This window comes from Osmerus eperlanus, chromosome 2, assembly GCF_963692335.1.
Source record: "Osmerus eperlanus chromosome 2, fOsmEpe2.1, whole genome shotgun sequence".
Lineage (NCBI taxonomy): Eukaryota > Metazoa > Chordata > Actinopteri > Osmeriformes > Osmeridae > Osmerus > Osmerus eperlanus.
Window position 1 is genome coordinate 23621358 of NC_085019.1, and position 16619 is coordinate 23637976.

General features: G+C 49.9%; 3 protein-coding genes across 3 annotated transcripts; 1 reads left to right on the plus strand and 2 right to left on the minus strand.

Annotated features, from left to right (window-relative positions):
* Positions 1-301: 301 nt before the first annotated feature.
* eif3d (eukaryotic translation initiation factor 3, subunit D) lies at positions 302-10312 on the plus strand. Its single transcript, XM_062480756.1, has 16 exons — positions 302-436; positions 1159-1284; positions 1823-1868; positions 2010-2146; positions 2328-2413; positions 2648-2720; positions 3011-3126; positions 4888-5020; positions 5111-5258; positions 5696-5826; positions 6946-7031; positions 7240-7369; positions 7471-7613; positions 9575-9767; positions 9986-10079; positions 10220-10312. Exons 2-16 carry the CDS (start codon positions 1162-1164, stop codon positions 10234-10236), a joined length of 1656 nt encoding a protein of 551 aa, XP_062336740.1. The 5' UTR covers positions 302-436; positions 1159-1161; the 3' UTR covers positions 10237-10312.
* Positions 10313-10325: 13 nt separating this feature from the next.
* sult3st1 (sulfotransferase family 3, cytosolic sulfotransferase 1) lies at positions 10326-12745 on the minus strand. Its single transcript, XM_062484094.1, has 6 exons — positions 12524-12745; positions 12062-12396; positions 11622-11748; positions 11285-11379; positions 10962-11133; positions 10326-10625 (listed from the first exon to the last, which is right to left on the minus strand). The coding sequence occupies exons 1-6, from the start codon at positions 12663-12665 to the stop codon at positions 10501-10503; spliced, it is 996 nt and encodes a 331-aa protein (XP_062340078.1). The 5' UTR covers positions 12666-12745; the 3' UTR covers positions 10326-10500.
* Positions 12746-13410: 665 nt separating this feature from the next.
* apol (apolipoprotein L) lies at positions 13411-16500 on the minus strand. The gene is made up of 5 exons (XM_062480743.1): positions 16129-16500; positions 15207-15797; positions 15050-15085; positions 14819-14926; positions 13411-14741 (listed from the first exon to the last, which is right to left on the minus strand). The coding sequence occupies exons 1-5, from the start codon at positions 16152-16154 to the stop codon at positions 13814-13816; spliced, it is 1689 nt and encodes a 562-aa protein (XP_062336727.1). The 5' UTR covers positions 16155-16500; the 3' UTR covers positions 13411-13813.
* Positions 16501-16619: the final 119 nt, after the last annotated feature.

Genomic DNA, 16619 nt, shown 5'->3' on the forward strand with positions numbered 1-16619 from the left:
GTCATTGTTCAGAATAACCCTGTGTTATAATGTGTTACACTGGGGGGGGGGGGGGGGGGGGGAGTATAGCTGAAAATGTGTTTTTTGCCCTTGATATAATGCTTATAATGTGTAATGTGATGAAACGATACATCTGCTGGTAAGTGAAGAGGGTGCATACGAAATTAAAAGTATATATTAAAAAAATTACAAATATATTGAATATCCACACAATTTACAGATCTTGAAATCCATTGATTTTTTTTTAATTACCATGGAACATCATTGCGTTCTGTAATTGATGTACTCATTGTCGCAAAGGGAAACGTTACGACAGGAAGAAGAATTTCGTTTACGGCTCTTTTCTACTTCCTTTCACACCGGCGCTTAGCAGGAAAATTGTGGCACTCCCGTGTGGTTGAATAAAACCTCTGGATTGAGTGTTGCAACGTTTAAGGTAAGATTCAAGCAACGCGTATAAAGATATGAGAGGTTGGAACATTGGAAAATGGGAAAATGTGGTTAATATTGATCATAATGCAAGGTGTATTAGTAGGACGTACTACTAGCCAGCTGGCCTAGCAACCTAGCTAGTAGGGTGCTAGGCCAGCTGGCTAGTAGTAATCTTTAGCGACCACCTGTTTTTTTGCTAATGCTAGTTTACTCCGCCTCCAACCATTCTCACATATTTTAACGATACAGATTCTACATTTAGATTTAATTTCCTTTTACAGACAAACACATACCACCGATATAACAGGTTAATAGAATTGTATACTTACAATACATCCGTAATCCATTATAAAATAATTTTGTAGATGGCTATTTCATAAAAAGATGGCTAGTGCTAGCTACGTAAAATTACGCAGCTTCTTCCCCCTCAGTCTGCTTCAAGACATAAACCCGAGATCGACAACACTGATGTGGAGCTCGTTCTTAAAACGACCTAAAATTGAGTTGATTATCAAGTAGTGCCAAGTCAATGATGACTAGTCCACTGCGCAAACTGATGGTGCATGAACGTACCTTAGTGAAGAGAGCAGTGCTGAATATCGTCTGAGACCGTGTTATTAACGTCAGTGCTAGTTAGCAAACTTGCACATTTTGTTGAGCGATTTCACTCTTGTTTTGGAGCTGATATTTTCCATGAAACACGTCTTCTGTCTCTTTCCAACTCAGGACATGGCGAAGTTCCACGCGCCTGTGATCCAGGACAACCCTTCGGGCTGGGGCCCCTGTGCTGTCCCGGATAAGTTTAAGGACATGCCCTATCAGCCCTTTAGCAAAGGAGACCGTCTGGGAAAGGTTAGTGTTAGGCCTCATCCTAGGTTGGGTCATGACTGATGACTCCACTGATATTGGCAGTAAATGTAGATACACATTTCAAAATTCAGACATCCCAACCTGCAGAGACTCATTTCCTTTTGAAATGCGGGACCCTCCCGGACCTTCCGGGAGACTTGGGATGTCTGAAAATTGTAATATCTAACAACTGTCACCCGCTCCCTTCTCAACATGAAAGGATGGCTCGAGCAGAATCACCACACGTTTGTGCTGCTTCGATAACGTTGAAAATTTGCAGCCACTTTGGAGCTTTTTTCCTTGACTAAAGTGTGTCACTTAAGAAATGTGACAATATGCCCACTATTTCCCACTTACAATTTGTTGGTAACAGGTTATGGTTTTGGCTATGATTTGTATCGTGTGAAATGGGAGATTTTCATATATTCACTTTACTTTATTGGTTAGAAAACAAAGGCTTCCCATGTCAACTATAGTGAAGTATATAAGGACTGCTCTGGGGTCCAGGGAGCTTAATAACATGTTCTCTCCGCTTGCGCAGGTCGCTGACTGGACCGGAGCAACTTACCAGGATAAGAGATACACAAGTAAGGAACATATTGTTGTGACCTCGTAAGATCTCCACCCCCCCATGTGTTTCTGAGCCGTGTTAGTGGCGTGTTCACAGGCTGAATGACAGCCGTGTTAGTGGCGTGTTCACAGGCTGAATGACAGGCGTGTTTTGACAGACAAGTACTCGTCTCAGTTCGGGGGCGGGAGCCAGTATGCGTACTTCCATGAGGAGGATGAGACCAGCTTCCAGCTGGTGGACACTGCCAAAACGCAGAAAACCGCCTACCAGAGGAACCGCATGCGCTTCGCTCAGGTACAGGACACGCCCGCACACACACACACACAGATACCACACACACACACACAGATACCACACACACACACAGATACCACACACACACACACACAGATACCACGCACACACACAGATACCACACGCACGCGTGCCAGTACACTGTCTCACTGTGTTTCCTGGACTCCTGTCTTCTTTACAGAGGAACCTACGCAGGGACAAGGACCGCAGGAACCTAACCCAGTTCAACATGCAGACTCTGCCCAAGAGCGCCAAGCAGAAGGAGAGGTGAGCTGCTGCCCCGCCCTCAGGAACACCCCCTAGCAACCTGCCCGGCAGGAACACCCCCTAGCAACCTGCCCGGCAGGAACACCCCCTAGCAACCTGCCCGGCAGGAACACCCCCTAGCAACCTGCCAGGGAGTCACCCAACCAACCCATATGTGTGTCTCTCTATATCTCTCTACCCCCCTCTCTCTCTCACCCTCTCTCTCTACCTCTCTCTCTCTACCTCTCTCTCCAGGGACCGCATGCGTCTGCAGAAGAAGTTCCAGAAGCAGTTTGGTGTTCGTCAAAAGTGGGACCAGAAATCCCAGGTATGCCACAATGTGACATTGATTATGTTACTTCTGAGGTGAAAACGGGCAGTTCTCCACAAGTGACAATCTGAAGTCCAAACGTATTGTGCCAATGAGAACCTCCCAGTGAAGCACTTTGATGATGTTCTTACTGAATTTCTTCACAAATGCTAATGCTACCATACCGTTCCCCCGCCCCTTCCTCCCTCCTCTTTCTCCCCCCTCTCCTCCTTCCTCCCCCTCTCCCTCCGCCCTCCTCCCCTCTCCCCCCTCCTTCCTCCCCCTTCTCCTTATTCTTCAATGCCCAGTTGAAGCCCCGAGACTCGTCTGTGGAGGTTCGGAGCGACTGGGAGGTGAAGGAGGAGATGGACTTCCCCCGTTTGATGAAGATGAGATACATGGAGGTTGAAGACCCCACTGACATGTGAGAACTGCATGCTGGCTCGCTCACTCCCACACACACACATGTACGCACTAAGAAGTACAGTTTGTACCTTGACGGTATGCTGCCCTGTAGGGCTGTCAACGAATATTCTAAATTCGAATATATATATTCGAATAGTGGTTAAAAAACGAACTTCGAATGTGGAAATTAATATTCGAATGTAAAAAAACAAAAAAAAAACAACTGCAGCGTCTGTCTGCTTTGCGGGTGGGCGCGCGCCTCATCGTCACAGCTGACAGTTGACTTGCGTGGAAGATGGCAGAAAGTGCAGAACCCAGCTTGACCGCAGCAGAGAAAGTGATTGTAACCCCAAAAAATCTAGAGTGATGTCTGGAAATATTTCGGATTTTGGTCAGTTGATGGTAAACTTGTTGAGCCTACAGCTAAAGTAGTGTGTAAGCTATGTAAGCTAGAGTTAGCTTACCATTCAATAACTAGCAACTTGAGGCTACATCTCCATGTTTACCACAGCACAGCTCGCTCAGAGCGTTCATGTCGGTTCTATACTGTAAAACTTTAATGTTAATAATATTTGTTTCAATCACTGAATGAAGCCTGCCATATTTGGGACAAGATTCGCAACCTTAAATTGCTTGCACAAAACTCTTGATCAGAACTCAGCATTTGTTTATTGTTGTCGTTCATTTTACGCCGCTATGCGCAGAGAGCGCGACGGTGCGGGGGAGAGAGAGAGAGTGTGTGTGTGTGTGCGAGCGAGCGAGCGAGAGGCCAAGGTCTGCGGTCATTTTTGAGCAATTTTGACAGCCCTACTGCCCTGTGAACATTGATGCGTTTGCAGCAGGGTGACACTAACCAGGCCTTGCTGACAAGGTTGGGACATTGATTATTTAAACCTCCTCAAACTCTATTGACATTCAAAGCATGCTGCTACAAATCTATCTGATTCTAACAGTGCGTATCGCTGGACAGCAACATCAGCAGCTAATGTTCTTGTACTTAATTCAAAGCAAGCAAGGTCAGGTTTCAGGGGCTGACGGGAAGGTTGCAGAGGCCGGCCGGGTGGGGAGGTTGACAGCTGCGCTGCTATAGGCTAATGAAGGTTAGCATCAGGGAGGCAGCCTATCGGCAGAGAGATGAACTGTAAAGGTTGTCTGTCAGCCACTCAGTGTGCACTCTCCTTCAGTGTGAGCTGGGTTAGTTACCACTGCCGTGGCGACCGCTCAACTGCAAGAGAAGAAGAGGGAGGATTGTGAGATTTTAGTGATTTAAAGTTGTTGTTTTTTTGTAATCTTTCGGTCATGAAATAGTAGAGGGAATATATACAGTACTGTGCAAAAAGTATTAGGCACAAAAAATAACAAAGTAAAGCAAACATGCTTTAAATACTAATGGAATGAAAATACATTTTCTCAACAATGCACTTTTATACTGCCGCACCAATGCAGAATATTTAGGACGAGGTAAAAAAAAAAAATATATATAATGAAAATATATTTGATACCTTAGACATTTGCACAATACTGTATGAATTATTTTGAAGAAAAGACCAGTATTAACCACGCAATTTACAGACAAAAGACCTTGCACGCCCACCTACAGCAGCTCCTGAATGAGTTGGTGTTATTAGTGACTGACAGCTGGGATGGAGGGAAGGTTGAAGCAAGTCGATGAGTGGTAGTGAAAATCTCAAGCTGCTTTTCAAGCCCGGTGAATCAGCTCCTTCTGGAAGGACCGCAGGAATGGAGCATGTGCCCTAACACCCTTCACCCCCTCTCACAGCGAGTGCTGCGGGGCGCTGGAGTACTACGACAAGGCCTTTGACCGCATCACGACTCGCAACGAGAAATCCCTGAGGAGCATCAAGAGGATCTTCCACACTGTGACCACCACAGACGACCCTGTGATCCGCAAGGTAACAGTGAGGCCCACACCTCCAGGAATGTGCACTGACAGAGTGCCTGTTCCTCTCATGATCTCTGTGTGTGTTCTTGTGTGTCTGTAGCTGGCTAAGACTCAGGGCAACGTCTTTGCCACCGATGCCATCCTGGCCACCCTGATGTGCTGCACGCGCTCAGTCAACTCCTGGGACATTATCGTCCAGAGGGTGGGCAACAAGCTCTTCTTTGACAAGAGGGACAACTCTGACTTTGGTGAGCCTGTCTGGATGTGTTGGAGCTCCTTCCTGTTTGTCTCCTTCCTGTTTGTCTACTGATGATCTGCCATGTTCTGAGTTTGTCCATCGCTCTCAGTTTCTTCCACCTCCAATGTAGACGAAGGGTCTGTTTGGCCTCGTTGTGGCTAGTTAGCTAGCTAGCCCCCACACCTAACTCCTCAGCCTGATAATAAGTGTATGGTTTGGCCTTGTCGTGGCTCTAGCTAGCTACCTAACAAGGTAGCTACCTAACTATCGAGCCAGCTAGCTACCTTACTAACTATCTAGCTACCTTATTAACTATCTGGGTATTTAGTTAACTGGCTGGCTAACTAGCTAGCTAGTTGCATAACTAGATAGCTGCCTAATTAACTACCTAGCTACCCAACACCCTAGCTAGCTAGCTAACTCGTGTTCCCCCCTGCTGTGTGTCAGATCTGCTGACCGTGAGTGAGACAGCCAACGAGCCCCCCCAGGATGAGGGCAACTCCTTCAACTCTCCCCGCAACCTGGCTATGGAGGCCACCTACATCAACCATAACTTCAGCCAGCAGTGCCTCCGCATGGTAAACCTTCACCCACACCTGCATCACCCACACCTGCATCACCCACACCTGCATCAACCACACCTGCATCGCCCACACCTGCATCGCCCACACCTGCATCGCCCACACCTGCATCGCCCACACCTGCATCAACCACACCTGCATCAACCACACCTGCATCACCCACACCTGCATCACCCACACCTGCATCACCCACACCTGCATCACCCACACCTGCATCACCCACACCTGCATCACCCACACCTGCATCGCCCACACCTGCATCGCCCACACCTGCATCGCCCACACCTGCATCGCCCACACCTGCATCGCCCACACCTGCATCGCCCACACCTGCATCACCCACACCTGCATCACCCACACCTGCATCACCCACACCTGCATCACCCACACCTGCATCAACCACACCTGCATCACCCACACCTGCATCACCCACACCTGCATCAACCACACCTGCATCAACCACACCTACATCAACCATAACGTCACCCACGTCTGCATCAACCCCACTGCATCACCCACACCTGCATCACCCACACCTGCATCACCCACACCTGCATCAACCACACCTGCATCAACCACACCTGCATCAACCACACCTACATCAACCATAACGTCACCCACGTCTGCATCAACCCCACTGCATCACCCACACCTGCATCACCCACACCTGCATCACCCACACCTGCATCAACCACACCTACATCAACCACACCTACATCAACCATAACGTCACCCACGTCTGCATCAACCCCACTGCATCAACCACACCTGCAGCAATGATAACTTCATTGTGTTTGTTACATTTATAATGGTTTACATTTATTGCTTACTTTTATCATGTAAATGAGCATTCATCTGGTCATGGAAAAGTTCACGTTAACGGTGTGGAAAGCCAATGCAGGTCCTGTTACGAGCAGGTCCTTTAACGAGCAGGTCCTGTTACGAGCAGGTCCTGTAACGAGCAGGTCCTGTTACGAGCAGGTCCTGTTACGAGCAGGTCCTGTTACGAGCAGGTCCTGTTACGAGCAGGTCCTGTAACGAGCAGGTCCTGTAACGAGCAGGTCCTGTTACGAGCAGGTCCTTGTATGTCAGAGTAACGTGGGGTTCTGTCTCCAGGGAGGGGAGAGACACAAGTTCCCCAACTCCAACCCGTTTGTGGAGGAGGACATGGACAAGAGCGAGGTGGCCTCTGTAGCCTACAGGTGGGTACTGACCTCTACTGGGCAGACGCAGTACTGTGGCTACCTACACTGAACCAAACGTAGACTGTGTTGGTGTTTGGCCAGTGTGAACTGGACAATGAAGAGAGAACTATAAATCAGATGCAGTTTGCAGTGATGAATTTACTGGCTAACTGTTGAGTGTTGTACATGGTACCCCAGAGTCCTGATATGTGTGTGTGTGTGTCAGGTACCGCCGCTGGAAGCTGGGGGAGGACATTGACCTGATCGTGCGCTGTGAGCACGACGGTGTGATGACCGGGGCCAACGGAGAAGTGTCCTTCATCAACATCAAGACCCTGAACGAGTGGGACTCCAGGGTGAGGAGAGGGGGAGGTGGTGTGGGGGGGGAGCGGAGGTGATCTGCTGCTCTGTAAGGGGTGATCTGCTGCTCTGTGTAACGCGCGCTCTGTCCCCTCAGCACTGTAACGGGGTGGACTGGCGCCAGAAGCTGGACTCCCAGAGGGGGGCTGTCCTAGCCACCGAGCTGAAGAACAACAGCTACAAGCTGGCCCGCTGGACCTGCTGTGCCATGCTGGCTGGGTCAGAGTACCTCAAGCTGGGGTGAGGAGACACACACACACACAGAGTACCTCAAGCTGGGGTGAGGAGACACACACACACACAGAGTACCTCAAGCTGGGGTGAGGAGACACACACACACACAGGGTACCTCAAGCTGGGGTGAGGAGACACACACACACACAGGGTACCTCAAGCTGGGGTGAGGAGACACACACACACACAGAGTACCTCAAGCTGGGGTGAGGAGACACACACACACACAGGGTACCTCAAGCTGGGGTGAGGAGACACACACACACACAGAGTACCTCAAGCTGGGGTGAGGAGACACACACACACACAGAGTACCTCAAGCTGGGGTGAGGAGACACACACACACACAGAGTACCTCAAGCTGGGGTGAGGAGACACACACACAGAGTACCTCAAGCTGGGGTGAGGAGACACACACACACACAGAGTACCTCAAGCTGGGGTGAGGAGACACACACACACACAGAGTACCTCAAGCTGGGGTGAGGAGACACACACACACACAGAGTACCTCAAGCTGGGGTGAGGAGACACACACACACACAGAGTACCTCAAGCTGGGGTGAGGAGACACACACACACACAGGGTACCTCAAGCTGGGGTGAGGAGACACACACACACACAGGGTACCTCAAGCTGGGGTGAGGAGACACACACACACACAGAGTACCTCAAGCTGGGGTGAGGAGACACACACACACACAGAGTACCTCAAGCTGGGGTGAGGAGACACACACACACACAGAGTACCTCAAGCTGGGGTGAGGAGACACACACACAGAGTACCTCAAGCTGGGGTGAGGAGACACACACACACACAGAGTACCTCAAGCTGGGGTGAGGAGACACACACACACACAGAGTACCTCAAGCTGGGGTGAGGAGACACACACACACACAGAGTACCTCAAGCTGGGGTGAGGAGACACACACACACACAGAGTACCTCAAGCTGGGGTGAGGAGACACACACACACACAGAGTACCTCAAGCTGGGGTGAGGAGACACACACACACACAGAGTACCTCAAGCTGGGGTGAGGAGACACACACACACACAGAGTACCTCAAGCTGGGGTGAGGAGACACACACACACACAGAGTACCTCAAGCTGGGGTGAGGAGACACACACACAGAGTACCTCAAGCTGGGGTGAGGAGACACACACACACACAGAGTACCTCAAGCTGGGGTGAGGAGACACACACACACACAGAGTACCTCAAGCTGGGGTGAGGAGACACACACACACACAGAGTACCTCAAGCTGGGGTGAGGAGACACACACACACACAGAGTACCTCAAGCTGGGGTGAGGAGACACACACACACACAGAGTACCTCAAGCTGGGGTGAGGAGACACACACACACACAGGGTACCTCAAGCTGGGGTGAGGAGACACACACACACACACAGAGTACCTCAAGCTGGGGTGAGGAGACACACACACACACAGAGTACCTCAAGCTGAGTTGAATAGACACACAGCCTACTCCTGATTCTGGAAGCGTAGCCCCCCCTCCAGTCTCAGAGCTGACCCTGAACCCCCCCTCCAGTCTCAGAGCTGACCCTGAACCCCCTCTCCAGTCTCAGAGCTGACCCTGAACCCCCTCTCCAGTCTCAGAGCTGACCCTGAACCCCCTCTCCAGTCTCAGAGCTGACCCTGAACCCCCTCTCCAGTCTCAGAGCTGACCCTGAACCCCCTCTCCAGTCTCAGAGCTGACCCTGCCCCCTCTCCAGTCTCAGAGCTGACCCTGAACCCCCTCTCCAGTCCCAGAGCTGACCCTGAACCCCCTCTCCAGTCCCAGAGCTGACCCTGAACCCCCTCTCCAGTCCCAGAGCTGACCCTGAACCCCCTCTCCAGTCTCAGAGCTGACCCTGAACCCCCTCTCCAGTCTCAGAGCTGACCCTGCCCCCCCCCTCCAGTCCCAGAGCTGACCCTGCCCCCCCTCCCGTCCCGCAGGTACGTGTCCCGCTACCACGTGAAGGACTCTGCTCGCCACGTCATCCTGGGCACCCAGCAGTTCAAGCCCAACGAGTTTGCCAGCCAGATCAACCTGAGCATGGAGAACGCCTGGGGCATCCTGCGCTGTGTCATCGACATCTGCCGCAAGCTGGAGGAGGGCAAGTACCTGATCCTGAAGGACCCCAACAAGGTGAGCCGGACAGCCACACACACACACACACACACACTACCTGTACTCGCAGACCCTCCCTGCTCCTGGGGACAGTCTGTACTCAGAAGACTAAAGCTCCAGTCTGTTTTTGCACCCAGATGTCATTCATGTGTGTCTATAGCTAGAGCTGTCAGACCTGGTGAATAGAAGAGCATTTCCTGTTTAGTCAACTCCTGTGTGTGTGTGTTCGTCAACAGCAAGTGATCCGGGTGTACAGCCTGCCTGACGGGACGTTCAGCTCAGATGAGGAGGAGGAAGAGGAGGAGGAGGAGGAGGAAGAGGAGGAGGAAGGTGAGATGAAAACAAATATACAATCATTCCTGGAAGCAAGCACAGGCGATAGTCTCAATGCGTAAGACCGGCTCATTCAAATAGACTTGAACACGTGAATATTTTGTGATGCTAATGTGAAATTTTCCTCTCTTTTCTAGATATAGAGGAGAATTGAGATGTGGAGAGCACGAAATTGACTAGCGCCACACGCAGAGAACGTCTTCTGGCATTCAAATAAAGATCTGAGGGAACACGTGTCTTCTGTGTTTTATTTCATATCATCGTGTCATTACCACTTCTGTCATAATAGCAGGACTGTCTCATTGTGCTGCTCTTTATCTGTTTACAAATATATAAACTATTAGCATCACAAAGATAACTGCCAGGCGGGTCCCGGTGTCTGTGTCCCCCTGTGAGGTGTGGCGAGTCGGTCTCTTCATCAGGACGTCCCCGTCGAGTCCCAGATGAACCTGACGGGCGTGTCCATCATCCGCTGCTGGAAGATCTGGTCAAACCTCTCACTCTGGGCCACGGTGAACATGTTCTTCCAGTCTCCTATCTTCCCTGCCAGACCAGGCACAGCGTAATGTGGTCATGTGACCCATTATTTTAGGTATTATTTGGAAGTCTAACAATTTAGGTTCCGTGGTTAGACAGTTGTGGATCTACCCAGTCTAATCAGATCTCCAATCCTAATCCTGGACAGTTACCTGCCTGTGTTTTATTTTCTACAACCACACTTGATTGACTTAATTCAACTGTAGTTACCTGACACTACTAGAATAACTTCAGCTAATTACTTGAATCAGGTGTGAGGTCAGATTAGTGTTGGAGCGAAAACCTAAAGGCAGGTATCTCTCCAGGAACAGAGTTGAAGAACCCTCATCTAGGATCGCCGACCTTTCCGCATGAAGTCTCCCTTCATGATCTCTGATGGCAGGAACTTGTAGTTGGCCTTGGGGTCCTGTTTCATGTTCTTGAACGTAGCTTTCTCCACTACCTGCTCCACTGCGCCCTTGTCAAGGTTCTTCCCCAGGAAGCGGCATATTTTCGTCACTGCAGTCTTCAGGTCCTGAAGCAGGAACACAAGATTTAGAACCCGGAAACACAAGGAGACCACATCGATCCTTCAACACTGCTCTCGCCCTCTCCTGACTCAACTGTTCAGGGGTAGGTCTTGCAACTTTATTTGATATGACACAGAGAATGTTTCTCCATCTTACCAAGATCATGTCCTCATAAGACAGGAAGAGGATGTTGTACTGGTCTCTCTTGGAATGCCATTCTCTGATGTGGTCAAACCAGGACTCGGCACCAACTGAAGGTGAGTCAATTGATAAGTGTTGTTGGTCAAACCAGCCCCTGTCAGATTATATAAATATAATGCACCAACTGTCAACCAATGCCTGGCACCTGTAAAAATGATCTTGGGATAGTCAGACTGGACAGATGTTTTTCCTGATGTCCACATACCAGCCTGGTTACTGAGGTCTGGAAACAAGGAGGCGCATGTGCACTGCCCCCTGCCAGATTGTGCTTCACAAGGGCTTCAATCCTCACCGTTCCCTGCCAGAAACTGCTCCATAAAGTCCTGAAAGGATGAGGGCGTCTCCAGCTGGGCCCAGACGCAGCAGAAGTGGTAGTATGAAACCAGGGTGTCCTTCGGGTTTCTCATCACATAGATGATCTAGCGAAGGGCAACAGGAACAAGGTTAGTGGCTGTGTCAGGGGTGGAAGTTTCATTATAGATTATACACTTTTGAAAGCAGTTTTGTGTATTGTGAAATACCACGGGTGACCACCAGTTGTGTGGCAGACCTGACTCGCCACACTCGATTCAGGAATCCCACACTCGATTCAGGAATCCCACACGCGATTCAGGGATCCCACACGCGATTCAGGAATCCCACACGCGATTCAGGAATCCCACACGCGATTCAGGAATCCCACACGCGATTCAGGAATCCCACACGCGATTCGTACATGGAGCTTCAGCTTACCTTAGCCTTCTTGTCCTTCAGTCCGGGGGGCATGAGTGCAGGGGTGAGGTGCGAGGCGAACAGCCTGGGGGAGGGTCTCAGGGCGTAGTCCGAGCGGCCCTCACGGTACTCCAGCCACGGCATCCTCTCCAGGGTGTTGGGCTCCTCCGCCCGCTCCTCCGCCCGCTCCTCCGCCCGCTCCTCCGCCCGCTCCTCCGCCCGCTCCTCCGCCCGCTCCTCCGCCCGCTCCTCCGCCCGCTCCTCCGCCCGCTCCTCCGCCCGCTCCTCCGCCCGCTCCTCCGCCTGCTCCTCCAGGTCGTACAGACACGTGATGATCCGCTGCGTCCATATCGTCCCTGCATAGTAAGGATGGAGGCAAGGACACTTGGGACTTGCAGTTCTGCCTCTGTGATACAAGTCATAAACACTCATAAACACAGGAGGATGTTTCCACTCATAAACACAGGAGGATGTTTGACTCACCTGACTTGGGGTAAGTGACCAGGAAGACGTCACTGTCTCGAATCTCGAAACTCTGGAGAGAATCGATGTACTCTGCAGTGGTGACACCCACCGCAAAGTTATAGTTCTTGTACCGACACAGGTATCTGGAAAGCTGTTCCATTCCAGGCGATGTTTAGACGGGTTATCTCAGCCTGCAGGTGGCTACCGGAAGAGTAAAGGAGAGGACGTGAACCAGCTCGTACACAGTGAGGACTTTGGACTGGTGATGTCACGGTTATCTCTTCTTCTTGATGCCCAGACTGTTCTGGCTGACCTGCTGCCACCTTGAGGCCGGGCTTTACAAGAGCAGCTACTGTGTCTTACTGCCCGCATGTTTACAGTCTGGCCCGCCTGATACACTATGGACACAAAGTCAGATCCACACATATGTACGTGTGTATATACACATCACAACTTTTTAAAGCATGCATACCAAATTGTGAGTCCAGTTTACTTTCTAGATTGTCTCCACCCAGTGGACATAACAGGGTGTGTTATCGGGCTGGGGGTGTAAACAGGGTGTGTTATCGGGCTGGGGGTGTAAACAGGGTGTGTTATCGGGCTGGGGGTGTAAACAGGGTGTGTTATCGGGCTGGGGGTGTAAACAGGGTGTGTTATCGGGCTGGGGGTGTAAACAGGGTGTGTTATCGGGCTGGGGGTGTATGAAATAGACCCTGATGGACATGTCAGCGTTTGCTAGGATGTGTATTTGCATATCTGGGACGCTAATGGAAGTATCATCCTCATCAATCTGCATCATCATGAATGGACAGACAGTCCCCACCTGACCCTAACATAAAATGAATAAAAGTTCTGGGGTAAAGAGTCACAGGAATGTGATGAATGCTTCAGATGACCAAAACATGGAAGGTTTTTTGTCTTTATTGTAGGAGTGTGGCAATATTAGTATACATGAAATACTTAATTATGCATTGTAAGAATAGATCAACCAATTTAACAGAGCAACGCCTTGATATTACAGTCACAGTATGATAAGATATTACGTTTAGTTAAATAAAATTAAATAAGTTCAAGTTAAAGTAATAGACAATGCAGACAATTAACAGTAATTGTTCAAATAAACAAAGAATTAAAATCAAATAAGACGAACACAGTAGATTATACATTTAAATGTGGAAGAGCAAGGTTTGGTTTCAATTGAACGACAGTTTTGAATCTAGTGTTGAAATAGAAATCAATCAAATCCTGTGCAGTCAATGATCCATTTAAAGTGAGAAATCCTCACCATTGGGCAGGCCAATGCTAGGACTATGAAAAAGAGGAAAAGAGACTGAATTTCTGCCAGAACGTCTTCTTCCCTTTGGTCATCTCCTCCACGGGGTAAAAGGGCATCTTCAGCAGGTTCTCGCTGTCGTGGGAAGTTAGCAGACCTCTCTGCAGGGAGTCATGGATCTTCTGCCATGACTCCAGTTCAGAGCGCCAGAGCCGTGCTCGTGCCCGGATGAGCTGGGAAACCTCACTCTTGCTGCCCTTGGCCAGGTTGACACTGTCCTTGCAGATGAAGAACACGTCCAGGCCAATGAACAGGGCGTTGAGAGCGATGAACCCCCCCCGGGCTGCCTTGGAGAGGGCGAGGGGCGTCCCTTTAGCGGCCTGTCCCAGGTCAGCAATCGCATCCTCACTCCTCAGAAGTTTCATACCCGAGGCACAATCGATCAAGGAGTCGATTCCTTTCCCGATGGCACCAACTTTCCCCACGATCTTCCCTGCTCCCGCGGTTGCGTCCACCTCACTCACCACGGGAGCCATCTTTGTGGCCACATCTTCCAGGCACCCCTGGATGTTCTGTACGTCCTCCATAAAACTCTGGAACAACTCGTTGGCTTTTTTCTGTTGAGTGGCGTTGACGGCGCTCTCTGTGACTGTGGTGACTACGCTGTTGACCCCACTGGTGACCCCCAGACCCACGCCAGCCATGGTGAGAGCCAGGGACACGCCTGCTGTGACAGGGATCAGAGCCAGACCCACGATGGACAGGACCCCTCCAACCGCCCCCACGGAGCTGCCTGCCACCGTGGAGATCTGGGCCCCACGCTTCATGTTGTCTAGCTGGACGGCGCTCCCCTCCAGGTCAGTCAGAAACTGCAACATTCTGGGCTTGCTCTGGATGAAGAGTTTGATGAAGTTTTCAGCTTCCTCCTGGAACAGGAAAACCAGTCTGAAGTCCTGGTTGGTCCTGAGAGAGTCAGAAAGCCACCGTGAGCCCAGATGTTGAGGTGAGCAATGTAAAATAGAACTGGGAGTTCTGCTTACCTGACATCACTGAGGTATTTGAGATGGACGAGCATATTCAGCACGGATGCATCACTCACATCCCCAAGGTCGACATTTTCCTTCTTCTTTCTCCAAAACATCCATTGACTGATGAGGAAAACAAAACAGAAACTTTCTGAAGTCTGAATATAACCGAGCAGGCAGCAGAAGCTACAACATACAGTAAAACAGGCTGCAAAGGATTCATAAGATGTCAACAACAGGTCTTACCTTGGTTCACTCTCCGTCTGTGATGCTGTCATCAATCTGCAGCGGGAAAAGGAAGTTAAGATCATGTAATAGTATAGGAATAATAAGACTTAATGTAACCCTGCATCCTGATCCAGCAAGCTGGGTCTACAGTAACGGTCACACTGGGCTCTCTTACTTGCTCTCCAGCTTGTCACAGAGCTGCTGGGTCCTGCGTATGTACGAGTCCAGCTGGATAGCCAACACCGGCACGTTGAAGAGGCTGGGCAGAAAGAAGTCCCCTGCGTTCCTCCTGAACCGGACCAGCAGAGGACACGCTTCCTGTGAGGCAGTGATGACATCACGGACACCGGCAGGGCTCACCTCCTGGTCACCAAATGGACACTCCTCATCGAACACAGACACAGAAGTGACCGCCAGCCTCTCCACAGCATCCAGGAAGTGGTCCAGTTCCTCCAGCCCGGCCAGGGTGTCCTTCAACACCTCCGCCAGCTCCTTCTCCAGCTCCTCCCATCGCCTGGCTGCTGTCACCTCCGTCAGGCCACTCTTCATGTACTCTCCCAGCGCCTTCCACTTGTTCGGAGACTCTCTGACGTGGTTGAAAGTCAGGTTGATTCTGTCAGCCCTTTCCTTGATGTCTCTCATCATCTCCAGCTCTGTCTCCCTGTGAAGGCTCCATTTTGAGTGCCTGTCACAGAAGTCCCTCAGAGTGGCTATGTGGCTCAGGGTGTCTGACCTGTACTGGCACAGGACCTCAGTAAGCTCCTCTCTGAAATACAAGACTTCGTTAGAATAGCTACAGTAAACTATGACATCATGTTTATATTGGTGTTTGTTTTATGATAGATGATAGTTAGATTCCCTGATATGTGGTGAAAATGATTTGGTGATATTGTTTTCCTGAGTATTTATGCCAATAAAGAACTTTGCATTTGAGTTTAGTGAGGCACGATCCAGTTGAATAAACAAGCCAGGGTTATTCATACAGATCAGCCAGCATGACGAACACTGGTTACAGACATTCTTCTCCTGGTTACAGACAAGGCTATTGTCAAACAAATAAGGAACTTAATGAACATTAAGTATTCTAGTAGTCTCACCTGATCATGATGAACTTCCGCGTCATGAACGTCTGTCATCTGGCACGAGTTCCCAATAAAGAACTGTAATGTAAATGTAAACAATTAGCCTAGGTTTTGAGCATGTCTGACAGTTTACATTTGTTACCAGGATTTGTCTAATTCAATCGCTTTCTGAGTAAGTTTCTGAGAGTGAGCTTTCAGCCACCCTCATAAAAGCCTGTAAGAAACAAGTTTCGTTTTCCTTACTTCACCAAGGTGACCACACCTCTTGAGGCGTTCGGTGTCGTTTCTGCTGATAATAAACAATGTTATCAACAGGCGTTACAATCCAGTGACGCTTATGTTTGTATGAATATCATAATCACACCAATGAAAAGTTGTAGCTTCATGTTTGGGTCGATGGTCCTGCAGACCCGCCATGATGCAAGGACAGGCAGCGTTCAAGAGAACTCCACTGTTTAACGGTGAAGCGTCTGTGCACAAGGATGATATCCAGTCGAAATAAACCT

Excerpts from the sequence above, each read along its gene's own strand:
- eif3d (XM_062480756.1), top strand. The coding sequence starts at position 1,162 with ATGGCGAAGTTCCACGCGCCTGTGATCCAGGACAACCCTTCGGGCTGG. Across the intron at positions 5,021-5,110 it reads ACGACCCTGTGATCCGCAAG|CTGGCTAAGACTCAGGGCAA; the intron begins GTAACAGTGAGG and ends GTGTGTCTGTAG. Across the intron at positions 9,768-9,985 it reads TCCTGAAGGACCCCAACAAG|CAAGTGATCCGGGTGTACAG; the intron begins GTGAGCCGGACA and ends GTTCGTCAACAG.
- apol (XM_062480743.1), bottom strand. The coding sequence starts at position 16,154 with ATGACGCGGAAGTTCATCATGATCAG. Across the intron at positions 15,086-15,206 it reads TGTGACAAGCTGGAGAGCAA|ATTGATGACAGCATCACAGA; the intron begins GTAAGAGAGCCC and ends TTCCCGCTGCAG. Across the intron at positions 14,742-14,818 it reads AAATACCTCAGTGATGTCAG|GACCAACCAGGACTTCAGAC; the intron begins GTAAGCAGAACT and ends TGACTCTCTCAG.
- sult3st1 (XM_062484094.1), bottom strand. The coding sequence starts at position 12,665 with ATGGAACAGCTTTCCAGATACCTGTGTCGGTACAAGAACTATAACTTT. Across the intron at positions 11,749-12,061 it reads TGAAGGACAAGAAGGCTAAG|ATCATCTATGTGATGAGAAA; the intron begins GTAAGCTGAAGC and ends GCCCTTCGCTAG. Across the intron at positions 10,626-10,961 it reads GGGAGACTTCATGCGGAAAG|GGAAGATAGGAGACTGGAAG; the intron begins GTCGGCGATCCT and ends CTGGTCTGGCAG.